This window comes from Corvus moneduloides, chromosome 9 (genome assembly GCF_009650955.1).
Source record: "Corvus moneduloides isolate bCorMon1 chromosome 9, bCorMon1.pri, whole genome shotgun sequence".
NCBI lineage: Eukaryota > Metazoa > Chordata > Aves > Passeriformes > Corvidae > Corvus > Corvus moneduloides.
In genome coordinates, this window is record NC_045484.1 from 5,836,100 (window position 1) to 5,853,442 (window position 17,343).

At 48.0% G+C, this 17,343-nt stretch overlaps 1 protein-coding gene across 2 annotated transcripts in view; it reads left to right on the forward strand.

The window, feature by feature from the left end:
- The first annotated feature begins 7,406 nt into the window (after window positions 1-7,406).
- PBX1 (PBX homeobox 1) overlaps window positions 7,407-17,343 on the forward strand; it is a 129,776-nt gene continuing 119,839 nt past the window's right edge. For both annotated transcript variants that reach the window (XM_032117199.1, XM_032117200.1), the window contains exons 1-2: window positions 7,407-7,857; window positions 10,337-10,410. In XM_032117199.1, coding sequence (XP_031973090.1) covers window positions 7,667-7,857; window positions 10,337-10,410 — 265 coding nt within the window. In that variant the 5' untranslated portion in view covers window positions 7,407-7,666. The remainder of the gene's footprint in view (window positions 7,858-10,336; window positions 10,411-17,343) is intronic.

The window sequence follows — 17,343 nt, forward strand, 5'->3', positions numbered from 1 at the left end:
AGGACCTTCCCCAGTATGAGACTGGGGGAAAAGCAGCATGTCAGAGTTGCCAGTAGCTTTTTGATTGTTATGTATCATTTTGTCTTCCCCATTGCCAGGACCACAATGCCACCATCATTTTTCCAGCCCTCTGTCCCCGTCCCTTGGACACCCTGACTTTTGTGTTCACTAAATGGAGGCTGGGAAGATTGAAGCTGCTGCTAAATAGGCCAGTGTGGGAAGCAGAAGACTCATTCCAGAGCAGTGTCCAACAACTCCACCTCCTTTGGCTCAACAGGAACTCCTTCCAAAGCCACAATCCCAGTGAACTTGCCTTTCCATTCTCAGGGCTATGGCTTTCACTGCCCAGCAGGTGCTGAGCTGATGGCACTGGTGTGCCACTCCTGGAATGTGCGTGTAGATGGCTTTGGGCTCAATGCAAGATGTGAACGGTGTTTGCTCTGCAGGCTTTGTTCTGCTTCAGAGGTGGTGCCAACCTGTCCCTTTCTGGCTTCCCCTCTGGAGAACAGTGCCTAGGAAGGGCAGGCTGCTCTCCCAGCCCAGCTTCCATTTCCGCATGTCCCACAGTAACCAGGTGCTGCTGGAGTGTACATGTGCCCTTATCAAACAAGCAGCCTTTGATAGTTTCTCTTTCTTCTGGGCTTAACCTGCCCAAGTCTTTTTGGGGTGAGATACGATATGTGACTTGACAGCAATTTGAGGTGAGATTTTTTTCCTCCTGGGAAAGCGTGGTAAGAAATTAAGCTTTGTAGGTTTTCTGCCCAGTCAACCAAGCAAAGAAAAAGTCCTTTGTGAACTTGGGTTGGGTCTGGGGACAGGAGAGCTACTGCTGTGATTTGTGGTTATTCTCTCTGCAGCACTGCCTCCGTAGTCACAAGTGAGAGGCAAGTGGTTTTGACATCTCTTTATGACCTGGGAGCCACAGGGAAGTAGTGGTGACTTGTGTTCTGGAAAGACAAGGTCATTGACAAGGGTGGTGCAATCAGCTTTGGTTCATCTGACCGTGCTAGAATCCAAATATTATCAATTCATAGGAATTAAAGTGGACATCCTAGTTTTAGGCTGCTGGGTATTCAAAACTGGGTGCTTCCCAAGGGGGTGTGCAATACAGGGATATTACAGGGAAAGCTGTTGATAAAAGCAGTAGTGAAAATGGATGTCTGGTTTGAAGCCTGTCTGTCCTACAACCTTCAGGGCCTGCCAGGAGACGTGTTTCCTGGGCTGTGAAAAACCAATATGGGACACAATCAGTGTTTATATCGATCACTGCCTCAGACCCGTTCAGTCCAAGGACACCAGCATCTTTTGAAGAGGTGTCACTCCTGCTCTGGGAGTCTGGGGAGGGTGTGGAATGTGTGGCAGTGCTGGTGTGTGAGGGGAGGTGACTCTCCTTTAGGGGATGCTGGGTCCATACTCAAACCAATTAGGAGAACAGAGCTGAACAAAGTACAGAAGGGACCAGACTGATAATAAGGAAAACGCTCAAATATGGGAAGTTGGGGAAGAAGCCAAATGAAAATGAAATGAAAGGCTAAGGTCCAACTACAGCAGTTGTGCAAAAAGGATGGGACAGCTGATAATACGAAAGCCTGCAGGAAAAATGGGTCAACCCCCCAGGAGAGAGACTGAAGGAATCTGTGAACAGCCAAGCAGGGGCGGGGGGGTTTTATTGAAAAGCATTTCAGTAAATTGGAGCTGTTGGCTTGCTTACCACCATGGAGACCTGCGTCTCTCACTGTGACCTCTTTGCTCAGTGCTTTGTGCTGATGGCCAGCTTGAGAGGAGCATGGGATAGCAGGGCTCTGACTCAGGGAGCAGACCTTGCATGGGAGGACACTTTTCACGAACTGTAGTGCTGCAGAGGGGCTGACGGCGTTGGCTCTATCCCTCAGCTCAGGGCTGGTGAGAACTGTCTTTGGGGATAGCCTTAGAGCCCCCTTTTATGAAGGTGATAGCAGAAACCTGTAGCTGAGCCTCTTCAATGGCAGCCTTTCTTAGTCTAGGAAATCCATGGAAAACTCAGGAGAGGAAAACCAACTTCTGACTGCAGATAAACTCCATAAAGACCATTTGAAGGGAGATGGTGTGATGGAAAGCATTCCAAAAACCGTGAGTCTGCATCTGAGATGCAAAGAAAATCATTCTGGTTACCTCTAGTTCACATGAGGCAACAGGGATTTCTTTCACAGACACTGTGACCAAGACAGGTATTACTTGAGAACTTTGTGTGAGTACTTTGGCTCTTGCTGGTGGTTCCCAGAGGTAAGGCTCTTCTTTCTCTTGGCTCTCCATATCCTTGTCTGTACAGGAAGGCTGGGGATATACCTTCTTGGTAAATCATCTGAAAACGGGCTTCCTGCAAAAGAGAGCCCATCCTGCTGGTGATGAAGAGGTCTTGAGGTCCCATTAGGAGGCTTGACTTGTGAGAGCTCATGGAGAAGCTGTAGAATACAGTCATGTGTTTGTACCTCTAATGTGGCTTTTTCTCCTTTTTTAAGCACTGCACAAATGTGATACTCTCTAGATAAAAGTGAATTTAACAGGTATTTGTATCCTTTGAGGAACATCAGTATTGGTTGAAAGAGGGTAAAAGACCTTTTTTGTTGAGTCTGGAATGGACCTGCTTTTATTGGAGTACTCTACGATTGCTTTTGTTGCTATTTCCACTGATAGCTTTTACCTGACTTGTTTTCAAAATCCTTGTTGGATTTTTTTTTTTTCTCTCTTGAAAAACTGCATTTCCTTGCTGAAATTCAAGTTTGGGTTTGGAAAAATGTCCAAAATGATTTTGCAGATGGCTTGCTGTGATATAGAAATCCCAGAAATAGGACATTCTGTAAGGGAAGTCACCTGTTTATTTCCAGGGGGGTAGACAATTTATTATAAACAATGCCATTTTCTTTTCAATTATAGATGTTTTTGTGGAAAAAAATTGCAGCAGTCTCTATGAAAGAGCATGTGATCACAATTAAAGGATGTGCTGTGCTGTATCAGAAGGTAGCATTTAAACCAGGGAAAGTCTGAATATTGGCTATAACTCATTGTAATTATACCATCTATTTCAAACATGTAAATATGTTTGGTAGCACTTACATGTTTATGTCAGCTATTGGGAAAAGACGTTTTTCTTTTTGGTAAACTTCTGGTGCTAGGAATTTTGTTACTTGTATTTGAATAAGTAACAAACAATTTAGATACCACAAATTTTAGTGTGAACAGAATTTGTTCACCTCTCTTGTGGTTGTAGGATTTTGCCTGTGGTCAGGTTATTTATAATAATTTCATTAATAGGTAATATTAATAAGCAATGTATTAATTAAGATATGTATTTCTTAATAGAAGAGACCATGAACATGGCAGAGTTGGTGTGACACAGGGGTTGAAGGTGAGGCTGGGAAGGGAGTGAGTGGGAATATATTTCTGGCTTTTCTCATCTTTACTGGGATCAGTGGTATTTAGCTCATTTTGAAAGGGCTTTGAGATCCCCAGGTTGAGATCCCTCCAGAAGACCTAAAGCCTAACACAAACCCTGCAAAAACCTGAAGGCTGATTTAACCTGGCACCTGGAGTGAAGCTGCTCAAATTGATGAGAAAACTCCCTTTGCTTCTGAGGACTGGGATCCTTCGCCAGGGGAAATCATTCTGAGCCTATTTCCCATTCCTTTGACATTTTCTGTCTTATCAAAAGCCAAAGGAGTAAGGAAGAAGGTTAATGACTAAATTGACAAATAAACAATCAGTTCAAAGCAACAAGACATTTCCAGGAAAATTTTAGAATTTCCTCTGAAAACCAGTTAGGAATGTAAACACTGCCACACTTCAGTGTAAGGGAGACCATCTATATGGAGCTCATTGTGTTACAGGGACTGTGGCTGTCTGGGAAATAGAAGGGGCTTTGGGTTATCCATGGAAATTTTTCTGTTAGAGGAAAATTGCAGAAGAGGGAAGAAAATTAATTTGGTCGTGGTGAATGAAGAAGGGCATGGCCAAAGTGGTGTCTTAGGTAGAGCCCCTCTGATGGTGTGAGCTATGATCTGTGCACTGTCTGGCTCTGGGAGGTCAGGTTTGGGGCAGCAAAGCAAAGGAGTCTCTCTTCAGTAAAAAGGAAATGTTTAAGGAGTCCCAGGCCAGGAAACCGCTTCTCATCCCAGTGGCCTCATGACTGTTGAGCGATGGTCACAGCGGGATGCTTCCCTTGTGCTCGGAGAACAGAGAGTGTGTTTGGCCTTCATTTCCAAGGGCTCCACTTTGCCACAGCAATGGTGCATTAACAACAGCTTGATTTTCATTTAATAAATAATAGGAATTATGCTGTGATGCAGCCAAGATTTTAAACAAGAGGCTCCCATAAACATTTTCTGCAGGAATCTGTGATAAACCAAAGATAGCGTTAGATGTACTGGGGGGAGTGGGGACGCCAGACTTGGACGCTGTCCATCTGCTACGCCATTGAAACAAAACCACTTTATAATAAGCACAGAGGAGAGGAAGCAAGGCATCTTGGCACATACACTTACACTATGTGTGGTGGAAATGTTTATTCTTTATTTCAGAAAGATTTAGTGGGTGTAGAGATAATAGAACATAGTGCTCACTTGTGTCTTGGGGAAGGAGGGGTGATGGTGTTTGGATTTTAAGGGAGTCCAGTGTCGGCTCCCATAGGGAATATTTTCAGTAATACCTATTGCAATCTCATGCACTTGGAAGGCAGGAGGAGACAGAGGAATGAAATGTGCTTTTCAGGAGAGGTGTTGTAAAGGCTCCAGGATTAGTTATCTCTGACAGGAAGGATTTTACAGACTCCAGCAGACAGCAGAGGCAGAATCCTTGCCATTTTTGCATTGGCATATAGATCCTCCAAGATTCTGTGCTGGGATGCTTCCCTTGGAGCAGCTTGGATTGCTCTGTCCTGCTCTCTCTGAGACACTATGGGGCTGCCTGGAGCTCACCAACCCTGTGTGTACCTCGTACCCTACCCATGCCAGCTTCCTGGAGGGTCTTCTGGCTCCTGCTCTCTCCAGCCTGATGTGCTGAGGCATCACATTTTGACTTGGAAAATAGGGAAAGATCTTCAAAACAAGAGTCAGGAGGGTCAGCAGGCCACTGCATCCCATGGTCCCCAATGTCCCTGACATCATGCTCCCTTTCCCGCTGTGCACGCTCAGCTCTGCTACACTGCCTGTCCTTGGAGCCGCTCAAAATCAAACCCAAAAGACCCTGGGCTGACCTGTGGGGGTGAGAAAGTCCCTGCCAGGGTTTGAGACAGCAAATGTCTAGACTTGGTATGTGAGCAAGCAAGTGAAGGGATGACTAAGTGTCTGAAAGCTTGGACCTTTGGAGAGGAGTCCCTTGGCTCTTCGTTTCTTGGATACAGTTCTGTTTCCAGTGGAGCCGTGGAGATGATAATATTTTTTCTCCCTTTTCTTTTTCTCTTTTCACAAAGGTAAAAAATATACAGGTATGTCTTGGGTGAGAAAGCAGAAACCTTTGAAAAATTTTGGCAAATCTTGAACACATGAAGAACATGTTGAGTGAAACGTTTCAGAGCGACAAAAATCAAAACATCTCACTGTGCCTTCAACCGCTTTAAAACATTTTAATGGTTCGAAAGGAAATTTCAAAATGAAAAGTCATGTTTTGCTTAAAACACTGGAAAGTGTTTCATTAAAAAGGAAGAGTGGAAGCAAAACAATTGCCTTACATATTTTTTTCTCTCCAATGTACCTGATGGGTCTTTCCCCAACCAGTGCTGAAGTCAGGAGCTGGACTAAATACATCTTCCCTTGTGTTACAAGGTGCCTGGAGCTGGCATCCTTGGATCTGAGAAAGGGACAATCTAATGAAGCCATTTGCCATGCAAGAAATTCTTGAATCACCATAACTGTTTTATTTATTGATTTTTAAATGCAAGTTTGATGGCCAGCCCAGTCCCAGGGCCATGCCTGCTGACCAGCTGATGCCTACAGAGATCCTTCCAGATGCAGGACTCAGTCTCAAATGCCAGGGAGTGGAGAAAGGGGCTGGGGAAGTCCTTCCTCTCCAGAGTGCTGTGACATGTAGGTTGGAATAGTGGTCTTGGGATCTCTGCCAGCTGTTCCTGTGCTGTTTGGGCAGTTGAGGGGCAATCAAGTGTGGGATGTGGCACCGTTGGCCTGCAAGATGTGCTTGGGGAGGCTCTGCACTGGGGAAGAGAAAGGAGAGAATCACAGAATCGGGCCTAAGTTGGAAAGGACCACAGTGGGTCATCTGGTCCAAGGTTTAGTGAGAGAAACAGCACCATGAGGACACACTGGTGGCTGAGATGAAAGGATCTCCCTGGGGGCTACAGTGGTGGGGGAACCCTGCTCATTCCTGGGAGATTTGGGGACAGTCTGGGGAGTCAGAGCCAGCTGGATGGCTGAGGGGCAGTGGGGAGGCACAGAGGCTGTCTGGAGGGCATCGGGGAGCCGAGGGGATGGGGAAGGTTGACAGGAGGGGAGGAAGGCTAATGAGAGGTGGGATGGCTGGCTGAGGGGAGATGGGGGGGCTGACGGGAGGTGAGGAAGGCTGAGGAGAGGCAGGATGGCTGACTAAGAGGAGGCAAGCATGGAGAGGTTGAGAGGAGATGGAGGAAGCTGGGAGAACGCAGAGGGGAGCCTGAGCAGCAGCCGCGGGGCCGCGGTGCTCCCGAGGGGAGGCGGAAAAGCTGAGGCACCGCTCGGAGGGGCGGGGAGCGCGGGCCAGGGCCAAGGCGGGGGGTGAGGGCAGGCGGGGGGCCCGCATCCCCGGCCCGGGCCACCTCTTCCCCCTGCGGCGCCGCGTTCGGCCGCGCTCGGTCGCTTTAAGGCGCGGGCGGGGCGCGGCCCCGTCCCACCTCTGAACCCGGAGATTGACGGGCGGGCGCGCAGGGGGCGGTGCGGTTCGCGGGCCGTCCCTCCCGCCGCTGCCGCCGCCAATGGGGCCGGGGGGGCGGGCGGCGCCGCTGCCCCTTCCTCCCCCCGCCCCCGGGCTTCTCCGTGCCAGTTTGAGGAGTCCGGAGCCGAACAAAAGCAGGCGGCGAGGGCCGGAGCGGTGCGCGCAGGCTCGGCGCAGGGGGGCCCAGCCAGCCGTGAACGCGGCTCCAGGGTGGGGGAAAGTTTGGAGCCTTCCCCCGGTGCGCGGGGGCTCTGGCCGCGGTAGCTCCGGCGCTGCCGTCGCGGGCGGCCGCCGCCTCCTTCTCCTCCTCCCCGGGCGCAGCCCCTGCCCCCAGCCCGCCCGTTGCCTCTCTGGCGCGGGGCTGAGCTGCCCTGCTTTTGGAGTCGCCGCCGTTTCCCCTCCCTTCCCCGGAACCCCCCCCCCTTTCCCTCCCTCCTCCTTCCCTCCCTCCTCCCTCCTCCTCCTCAAGCAGCCAAAGGGATTTTTTTCCCTTTCTTTTTTCTCTCTCTTTTTTTTTTTCCCTCCCCCCCCCCCTCATTTTTCTCCTCCTCCTCTTCCTCCCCGCCGCGGAGCCGGGCGCCAGCGTGAAGGATAAATAAAAAGCGAAGAGGAAGAGGCTGGGGAGGAGGAGGAGGAGGAAGAAGGGGGGGGAGGAAAGAAGAAGAAGAAAGCGAGCAAGAAAAGAAAGCGAGGAGCCAGGCGGCCAGCCCAGCCGCGCCGCTCCCGGCAGCCAGGGCAGGAGGCGGCGGCGGAGCGGGGCCGGCGGCCGGCGATGGATGACCAGCCGCGGCTGATGCACACGCACAGCGGGGTGGGGATGCCGGGGCACCCGGGCCTGTCCCAGCACATGCAGGATGGACCAGGCGGGGCGGAGGGGGAGGCAGGCAGGAAGCAGGACATCGGAGACATCTTACAGCAGATCATGACCATCACGGACCAGAGTTTGGACGAGGCGCAGGCCAGGTGAGAGCGGCGGGGAGCGGGGGGCAGGTGCCGGGAAGTTTCCCCCGCGCCCCGGCCCGGCCTTTGTTGTCCGGCGGGGGGAGCGCGCCCGGCCGCGGGCGCATAGGGCGGACGGGGGTCCTGCTGCTCCTCCTGCCGAGAAATGTGGCGAAGGAGGGAGAGGAAAAGAAAGGGGAGCGGTTAACACCCCCCTTCCCCCCCCCCCTTATTGTTTCCCATCTTTCTCCCACCTCCTAACTTCGTGGCGGTTTCGAGGGGTCGCCGCGCCCGCAGCCTGCCCCCTCCCTCCATTCACAAACTGGGCCTGGCTTTTCCCAGCCTTTTTGGGGTGGGGGTTCAGTGCGGTGGTGGTTGGGGCAGGCTCGGCGTGTGGGGGGTCTCCGCTCCGGGCTCCTCGGAAAGACCCACGAAGTGCTGCCCCGCTTTTAGGGCTGCTAATAATGTTCTTTCTTAGGCCCCTGTAGTGGTGTTATTTTTCAGCGTGTTTCTGCGCTTTGAAGATGCTCATAGAAGCTTTGCCTTTTTTTTTTTTTCCCTCGTTCTTAATTGCGGAGGTATTTAAAAAGGAAAAATAAGGCTGTAAGAGCCGGTATCTGAATTGCCCTGAGCTTTGGGGAGTGCAAACCTAATGCGCACTTTCAGAGGCACTACCAAAAGTTAAGGGAGGGGGGAAAAAAAAAAACCCTCAAATGAAGGAATTAAAACAAAAAAGTTGCCCTGAATTGCCTGGGTTACATTCGATATTTCTTCTGGGCTGTAAAGCTGCTTGGTGTGTTGTCCTTCCTCCTCATATTTATGCCCCGAGTTGGAGCAGATTGCTACAATACATTGTTCCTGGAAAAACGCACCGCACAGCCCCAAAACTCGCTTAAGAACTTCGAGAAGGATAAAAGTACCCCCAAACCTCAGCTTCCATCGTCCCTGTCTCCACAGCTTCTGTGGAGCTCCTGCTTACCAAAAAGGCTGGGTGCAGGGTTGATTTTATTCATTTTCTTATGTTCTTGCAGGGGCAGCGTAGCCGTGAGGAGGAAATCATTCACTTTCTCCCCGGCCAGACCCGGGGCAGTGAGGGGCTCTTCCTTTGGAAAGTTGCAGGAATCGTGTGTGTTCCTGCTTGGATAATTTACTGTAGTTAATCAAATCAATAAAACCAAAGCAGAACAGAGCTAGGAGAAGACTTTATGGGTTTGTCTTGCTGGTCTATTTCAGCTGCTTCCTCACAGTACTTTTCTTTTTTTTTTTTGTAAATTATTATTATTTTTACTTCTGAGCTGGCAAACACACTGTATTTATCAGTAATGTTTGGCTTTGCATTTCCTCCTTCAGTCCTACTATTGCACGGTTGTTTTGCTGCCTCTTTTTTTTTTGTTCGTTTTTTTCTTTTTTTTTAATTAAGTTTTGAGAAGATGCGAAGTGCCAGCATTATTTGTAGGAGGGCCCTTACAGCATATTTATGTGATTTGTGTATACCCAAATGTCTGCACCCATCTGGGTGTGCTGATAAGGGAACACTGTGGTTCTGCAAGGGTATATACCTTTGAGAGACTTCATCAGATATATAAATCTTTTTAACATGTTGTGGGTGGTGGGGTAAGTAGTGTGAATGTTTGCCAGATGTTCACATCGTCTTTCGCGTGTAATTTCGGTTGGTAAACAGAAATCCCCGTAACTGGTGCCTGATAGCAACAGCCCTGTATACAACTGAAAATCACCCTATGGCTTAAGAGAAAAAATTAAATCATACTGTTTCTTTGCCTCAGTGGGCGCGTGGTGGATTTTAAAACCAGCCAATTAAAACACCCCCTCCCCAAAGTCTGTCCTCAAAACCCACAGGAGAGCGGTCAGCTCTGGAATAACAGCAGCCGAAAGGAGCGGCATTGAATAGCATTCCCTCCCTTTCCCAGAAGCAGCCAGCTGTGATTTTTAATGTGTTTACTGTCCCAGTTGTAAAGAATTAAATTTTAACACCTGCAAATAACCTGGATGTAAGTAGCATGGAGGCAGAGGAATAGGGTTCTCTCTCTGTACGTCTTTCTGTGCTCCAAGCTGGGCGCTGAAATTCCCTGAATTGACAGCTCTAAGCAGAGGATGTTTCCGGCACTGGGGCAAGGAGGAGTTTATTGCCCCTCTGCCTTACAGGTCGAGCCTAATAAAGCACATGGCCTGGTGTAATATTGGAGGTGGGGGACGGGGAGAGCCCGGTGCTTTGTCTGTATTGAACAAGACAGTTGATCCAAGCTTGGCTCCCAAAAGCTGCTGGCTTTGCCGTGGAGCATTGCCTGGCTTGCGCCAGCCGTGGAGCTGCTTGGCGGCAAAGGCAATTTTCAAGCCATTCGTAAACTGGTGACATTCATCTCCCCTGCATTGGGTGGGTTGCTGTTTGCAGCACTTGGGGCTCAAACCTGCCCCCCCACCTCCGCGTGAATTTGGAAAGTTGTTCCTCCTGAGCTCACTCTCCCCTCTTTTCTTTTCTCTCCAGGAAACATGCTTTAAACTGCCACAGGATGAAGCCGGCGCTTTTTAACGTCTTATGTGAAATCAAAGAAAAAACAGGTAGGAAATCAATGCTGTTGGTTCTGTATTATTTTTCTTTTTGCTCTTTGGGGGTTTTATTCCACCAAGTTTGTGGCCCCCCCCTCCTCCCCATGCAGCAGTATTTAAGTGGGGAGAAGTAACTCGTTGGTATTTAATGCTTCTGACAGTGGACTTGCATGGTGTGGTTTGTGTCTAGAAGAGAAAATATCGTGGTTTATTTTCTATTGTATAGCCTTTCTTTATTTATTGCTTTTTCTGGGGAGGGAAAAAAAAAATCAACCTCTTTGCGGTCTCTGTCTTGCTCTAGTTTCTTCTTTAAGACACGGCACTGTTTAAAAAACAAAATCTGAGTGCAGAGCGGATGTGTGGGAAATAATCCCAACAAAATGAAATTGTGCAGTTTTATTACCATTAGTATTCAGGTAAACACAAAGGTTTCTTACTTTTTTTTAAAGAAAGACTTAAAATGCTCTTGTCTGCCAATCATCCAGGCTAGCTCATGTAAGAGCGAGTTGTCAGTTGCCTTTAGTGAAAGCAGTATATTAGATTGTTAGTTACTTTAGGGTGCTGTTGTTTTATGGCATCGGGTGTTCTCAGGCTTCTTTAGAAGCTAATGGCATGAGAGCATTGGTTCTGCTGTTTCCCACTTTCCAGACCTCCTACCATGTACTAACACACTTATAACACATCCCAGGGGGGCATTTAAATTTTAAAAGCAACAATTAAAAAATAGCAGTCATCAATCAAGGGTGATCTTAAACAACAGATGCTCAGGAAAGGACATTTAGCAACATGCACCACTTATTTATGTATTTGTTGGAATTTCTCTTTTTTTTTTTTTTGTCTTAATTTTTTTAAAAAATGTGGGGGGAATGATGGAAATTTGAGGGGTGGTTTATCTCTCCTGTTGGCTTTCTGAGCTGACCGGAGTTGATCCGTGGACTTTCCCATGCCACTGTAGCTGCCTTGTTTTAGCATGCTGCAAAGTACTTGACTTTTCCCCCACTTCCCCCCTCTTTACAGCAAGGACTGAAACAGTCAATAATTCATATCTAAGCCATATAAGCAAGGGCATGACATGAATGAAAGTGACAATAAATATGATTGCACATGCAGTTGATATACATTGATAGTTACACATAAAAGGGGAACAGCTTTCAGAAACCCAAACTGTATCTTTTTTTTTTCATTCTTTATATATATATATATATATATATATATATATATATGTATAACCTCCCAGCATGAGCAGCTGATTGAAAATACAATTACTTGACTCTTGCAATATATATAAAATGACTGAGAGGGCCCTTTGTTAAGCGTTGTTTGTGCAGCATGTAGTCCAGACAAAGCACCTACCGATGGCATTCGACTCTCTGGAGTCCTCGCAGCTGCGAGGCTGCCTCTGACCTTCCTGAGGAGTCCTTCCATGCAGACTTCCCATAATAACCAACAGTGGGTTTGGTATGGGAACCTCCAAACTGTTCTTATGCTGTAACATGACAGAGTCGGCATAGAGATAAATGTTCAGGACTTTATAGTGTTCCCCTGCGTGCCTCCACAAAAGAGCCATCGAATTCCTTTCCCTCTTCTCTCTTTCTCCTTTAATTCTGTGGAAGCCAAAGAACGTTTGTCTGTCTCTTCTCCAAGTGTGTTTGAGGCTGTATTTGATGCTGCATATGATCCCCACGCAGGGACACTTTTTGGCAGAGTAACTTTAATCCTAGCTCAGCTTTGCTATCAGCTCAGAGTTAGGGGACGGGGAATCTGCTGGGACCAAACTTGGTGGGAAAAGCCAAGTGAGCTCAGCCATGCTGTGAGGTCTGGGTGAGCTGGGGAGGGATGAGGAATTGTGCATACCCACAGTGACGAGGTGCGGTAATTCCTGTCTGCTAAGGAAAATGGAAAGAGATGGTATAGGGTAAAGCATGCTGCTGGAAATGAGTATATTCAGGTGTGAACTGGGGCTGTTTACATTTTTATAAATGCTATTCGTTGCTGTTGTGCCTTGGCTATGGGGCTGTGCTATGGAGGCCTCCAAAGAGGTTGACTCAGGATGGCTTTTGGAGCATTGTGTATCTACCCTTGGATATGTTTGCGGTGAATTATTTCATTTTGCAAATTCAAGGACCTCCTCCTCTCTGCCCCATCTGCATCCCCAAAAGTCACACTTCATAAGAAAGCAAACAGCCAGATGGTTTTGGTTTATTTAGTTATTTATTTATTTTTTAAATTATTGCTTTGTGGGCCCAATGCTAGGAGGACGTTTGCCTTTTTTTTCCTGGGGCTGAGGGTACTGCCTATGTCTGTTTGCTTACCCCTTCCTTGCGGGCAGCAGTGTGAAAGTTGAGCCAACTTCTTGCTTCCCACTTTCCATTTAGCTTCCCAGATTTTTGCATGTGTAGCGTTTGAAATCCTGGTGGTTGTTTGTGGTCACTGGTGGGTGTTTGAAAGTGCGTGCGTACATCTTCCCCCCGGCGTTATGATGTGCAGAAATGTGCGTTCAGTTACCCCGCTGCCTGATTTAAGTGACTCCAGAGCCTTACGGAGACTTTACCACCATCTCTTGCAACATTATGGCTACTATTTCATAGCGTTAACCTTCTCTTGAGCAAACCCAAAGTGTCCATAAAGTTCTTAGAAAAATAGGTCATCTCTACTGGCCAAAGTATTGCCTTTTCCATTTGGGCTCTCTAGTTATTTTAAAGTATTTATTAGCACTTCTAAAAATTGTAATGATTAAAAAAAGAAAGCTCAGTGGGTTGTCTTTCGTCTGCAAACCTGGAGATTGCTGTTTTTGGGGTGATGTCTGTTTAATAAAAGTTGAGAGGTCTGATCCAGGCAGGAGTATGTAGGGGAGGAAAAAAATTGCCGCTTAAATATACATCGAAGTTGTCGGCGTTCATTTGGTGTGTTTTCACTTGCTGTTGGTCTCTTTGTTGCGAGGGAAGGGGCAGGACTGCCTTCAAATGGCTGGCTGGCTTTTTGGAATAATAATTATGGAAATGGGAGGCATTGTTGTCCTAAATACAATTGATTCCTCCGTCAATAGGGATTGAAATCGGAAATTGCATTGCTGATTTATAAAAGTTTGGAGGCAGGGGCTCTGTCTTTATGGCTCGGTTTTTTGGGGTTTTTTTCCTTGTTTTTTTTCCCTCTCTCTTGGTATGGCTTTTTTTTTTTTAAGCTGTTCTCTGCATGAGCAGAATAGCTAAGCAGAAGAATCAGGCAAGGCATACGCAGACGTGGGGTCCTTGGATGGCAAACTGGAAAATATCTGCTGTCAAAATGCAGCAGCATCTATTTCAGCTGTGAGCCTTTCCCAACTCCCATCTCGTTCAGCGGGGACCGGTGGGGAGAGGCTGAGCACAGGATATATGACCATTTAATCTGATTCCTCCTCCTTAAGAGCTTTTCCCATCGTTTCACTTTCTCTGCTCATTTGGGGGAGGTGAGGGCATCAGGCAAATTCTACTTCTTAAAAAGACTCTGACTTTGCATTTGAAATCCTGCAATTTTTATTTTCTTACCCTCCTCTCCCTCCTGTGCTGAAGGAATTCAGGATTAAAAGAAAAATGTACATCGCATCAATGGGGGAATATACGAAGTGGAATATTTTTAGACAGCACTGATTAGCCGTGCAATTGTTGTTGAATAAGGGGTTTGTTGTCTTTTTTTTTTTTTTTAATTTTAGAACATAATAGCTATATAAGGTGCCTCTTAGCTATCTTTCCCTGTGCATTATCTTCACCAAACTTAACTCAAATCAGATCTTTGGAGGAAGGTAGGATTTTTCCCCTTCTTCTCTTCCTTAACACCCCTTTGTTCTCTCCAGCTCTGTGTTCAATTAACACCCCCATCGCAGAACTGTAGTCTTCTTTTTTTTTTTTAATGTCTGTTACTGTATTTCACTTCTGACACCTCTCTTATTATTCTTGCCTGCTATTTCGCTTTAATATAGCAATTATGATATGGGGTTTCTTTTTCTTCCTCCTTCCCTCCTTCCCTTCTCTTCCCCACGCCCCAAGTAAAACCCCACCAGGAGCAGCCTGGGGAGAAGAGGGGCAGATGCGATATGTGCGGCGCTGGGGTTTTGGGGTGTGAGGCAGAGCTTTAAGAGGGGGTACACTGGCAAGCCCAGTGCCCCTTGGCTCAAGCATTTCTCACAGCAGGATGGGGCAGCTTGCTTTCCTTTCCCCCAGCCCTTCCCCGGTGTATCAAATCCTGCCCTCCTCCTTATCCTGTGTTTCCACCGAGGAGGTTTCCCAAGGTGCAGGAGAGAGTTCAACACCCCGATTTGAATTTCAATGCAATTCTTGCACCTAAGGCATCATTCTGCTGCTGTGAAAGCTCATCAGGAAAGTGCTTGTGCTCCAGCCCTGCAGGATCTGGGTCTCCCCGCTCAGGCTCAGCTTTCGGTAGGTCCAGCCCTGGCCTGCCTGCTCTCCCTCCTGCCCTTCAAAGGGGAGGAAGCCTTTGCTTTGATATTTGTTATTACTGTTTTTTTTTCCTGCCAGTTGAAAGGCTTTGAAGGCAAAAAGTGATACTTCTCTCTCCCAGCCAGGCAAAGTCTGCAGGGTCCCTGGTGTGGCTGCCCTGGGGGGAAGTGAAACATTTTGGGAGAGCAGGGCCTTCAGTCCGATCCACACTGCCCTATAACTCACAATTAAATGCTTCCAGAAACCTGATGTCTTCCAGGGAAAGAAGGGGAGGGAACGTGCAAGGGGCTGGAAGATAGGGATGGTTTGGTAGACCTTGGCTTGGTGGAGGACTGAATTAACACAAGAGGAGTGGCTTCCTCTGGGACTGGCCTGGAGGGAATGGAAACGAGTCATCCTGATGGGAAGTGGGATGTGTCCCAGTAGGTCCTGGTGGCTGGAAGGAGCAGGGTCTTCAGGACTGGACCTGTCTCTAAAACAAGTTCATTTTCTGGGCTTTTATCTTCCGGTATGGTGGTGTCCATCAGGGATCTACTGGGGAGGGATGGCTTTGGAGGAGCGTGCTTGCACAGAGACTTCTCTTTTTTCCTTGTAATTTCATATTTTCTTCCTCTCCCCTGGTAGCATGTGGTTGGAGCTCTTTGAATGGAGCAGGCTTAATTAGTTTAATCAAAATTGGCCTCCTGCAATCCTCCAGGGGAGAAGGTGGGAAGAACAGGGCTGCCAGTGGGCTCTTCTTCCCACCTCCTCCCCCTTGGCCCTGCCATCAAAGCAGAGAAACCAGGCCTGGCTCTGGCATAGCATTCCTGCTCCTGAGGGATTCCCCACAATTTGGGGTGTGCAGGAGCAAACCTGTTTGCTTTTATTTCAAGGCTTGATTTTTGTGGGTGCCTGATGTTGAGTAAACTTCGCTGTGATTGCAGCAGAGCACGAGGCTGCTCTTGGCGGGTCTTGGGGCTGTGTCCCATTGCTCCCAGCCGTATCTCTTTGCTCCTAGGGGATGGATGAGCCAGTCTTCCAGGTCTTGATCCCCGTGCTCCCAAGTTTCCAAGCCTTTCTTTGCACTGGCCTCCCCAAGTTTTAGGTAGCTTTGGGTCCAGGGAAGGGGGGTTCCTGGAAGGTGCAGTGCCAGCAGCCTACGCTTTGGGTAATTCCTACTGACAGCACTGGACAAGGCATGGAGGAGAAAGAGTCTCCGTGTTCACTATTGATGCCTGCTGGAAAAATACCTGTATGAACCAGATGTGGGCATAAACAGCTGCTAACCAGAGCATTCTCTTTCATGAATGTTGGCTGTCTTCCCTGCTGCCCAGTCCATCTTCCCCTCACCTCTGTGTGATCCTGGCAGCAGTCAGTTTGTGGGTGAGTCCGGGGAAAGAGATGTTGTTATTGGGCCTTGTAGCTCCAAATGAGAAACTCGGAAGATGTTTCAGGCCTAAATTTCTCCTGGGAAAAATGGTTCAAGTTTCCTTATTTGCGACCTGCAGCAGGATTTCCCTCTTGGAGCACTGAGTGTCTGCAAGCAGAGCTTTTCTAAATGCTCTCAAATGCGAGATTTATTCCTGTTAGCAGGACTTGTGCGGGCTCTAGGTTTGAAGGCAGCGGTTGTAAACAAAGCACAGAGAAACTCTGAGACAATTTCATCATGGTTTGTATTTTTTTTTTTCCCCGTCACAAGGAAATTACTGCATGCAGCAATCCTTGAGGGGAGTAGGGTGGTGGTTTAAACATAAATGGGTTTGTTTGCAGTGAGATACAGTAGGCTGTGCTGCTGGTGGTGCTTCTGCTGAATCAGAGCTGTGGATTTTGGCAGGGAGAAGGGAGGAAGACAGGATTCCTCCTCTGCCTTTGGTTTGGCACCTTATTCCCCAGTTCCTCCTTTACTCCCAGAACTGCTGCCTTCTCTGCTAATGAAGCTCTGCAAAGGGTTTCGTGATCTCTTGGAAATCTGCTGGGAAGCATATTACTACTGTCTTTTTTTCCTTCCTGTGCTTGGAGTTGGAGTGCTTTGGGAGTCAGGAGAGCCTGTCTTGTCTGGCCCTTGCACTACAGGGGTGGTTTGCAGTTGATGCAAAATATGAGGAACCCAATAGGAGTAGGGGGTGAGTTTTCCCCTGAAGATGTGGTATTATCTATTTTCCACCTTTTTTATTATTTGTAATTTTTTTCTTCCTGCTTTGCATTCTATGGTAGTTTCCCTATGCAGTGAGTTTCTCCTGGTAATGTGTTTTGCTTTGGGAGTTCTATGGGGAAGGTGCACTGCACAAAACTGGCTGCATGGCCCCCAGAGAAGGAGGCCCCTGCCAGGCTCCATGCTTTTGGGCTGAGTCTTCGGGTGTTTGGGGGGCCGTGCAGGGAGAAGTCATGCTCCTTTGTGCTGCAAGGATGTGCCCTATACAGCAGCTAGCACAGGGGGACTCCATGCGGGGTCAGGCTTTGGAAGGAGGTAATGTGATTTACAGCAATGGATCTGGTTAATAATCTCCAGCAGCTTCTGTATACTCAGGGGCTG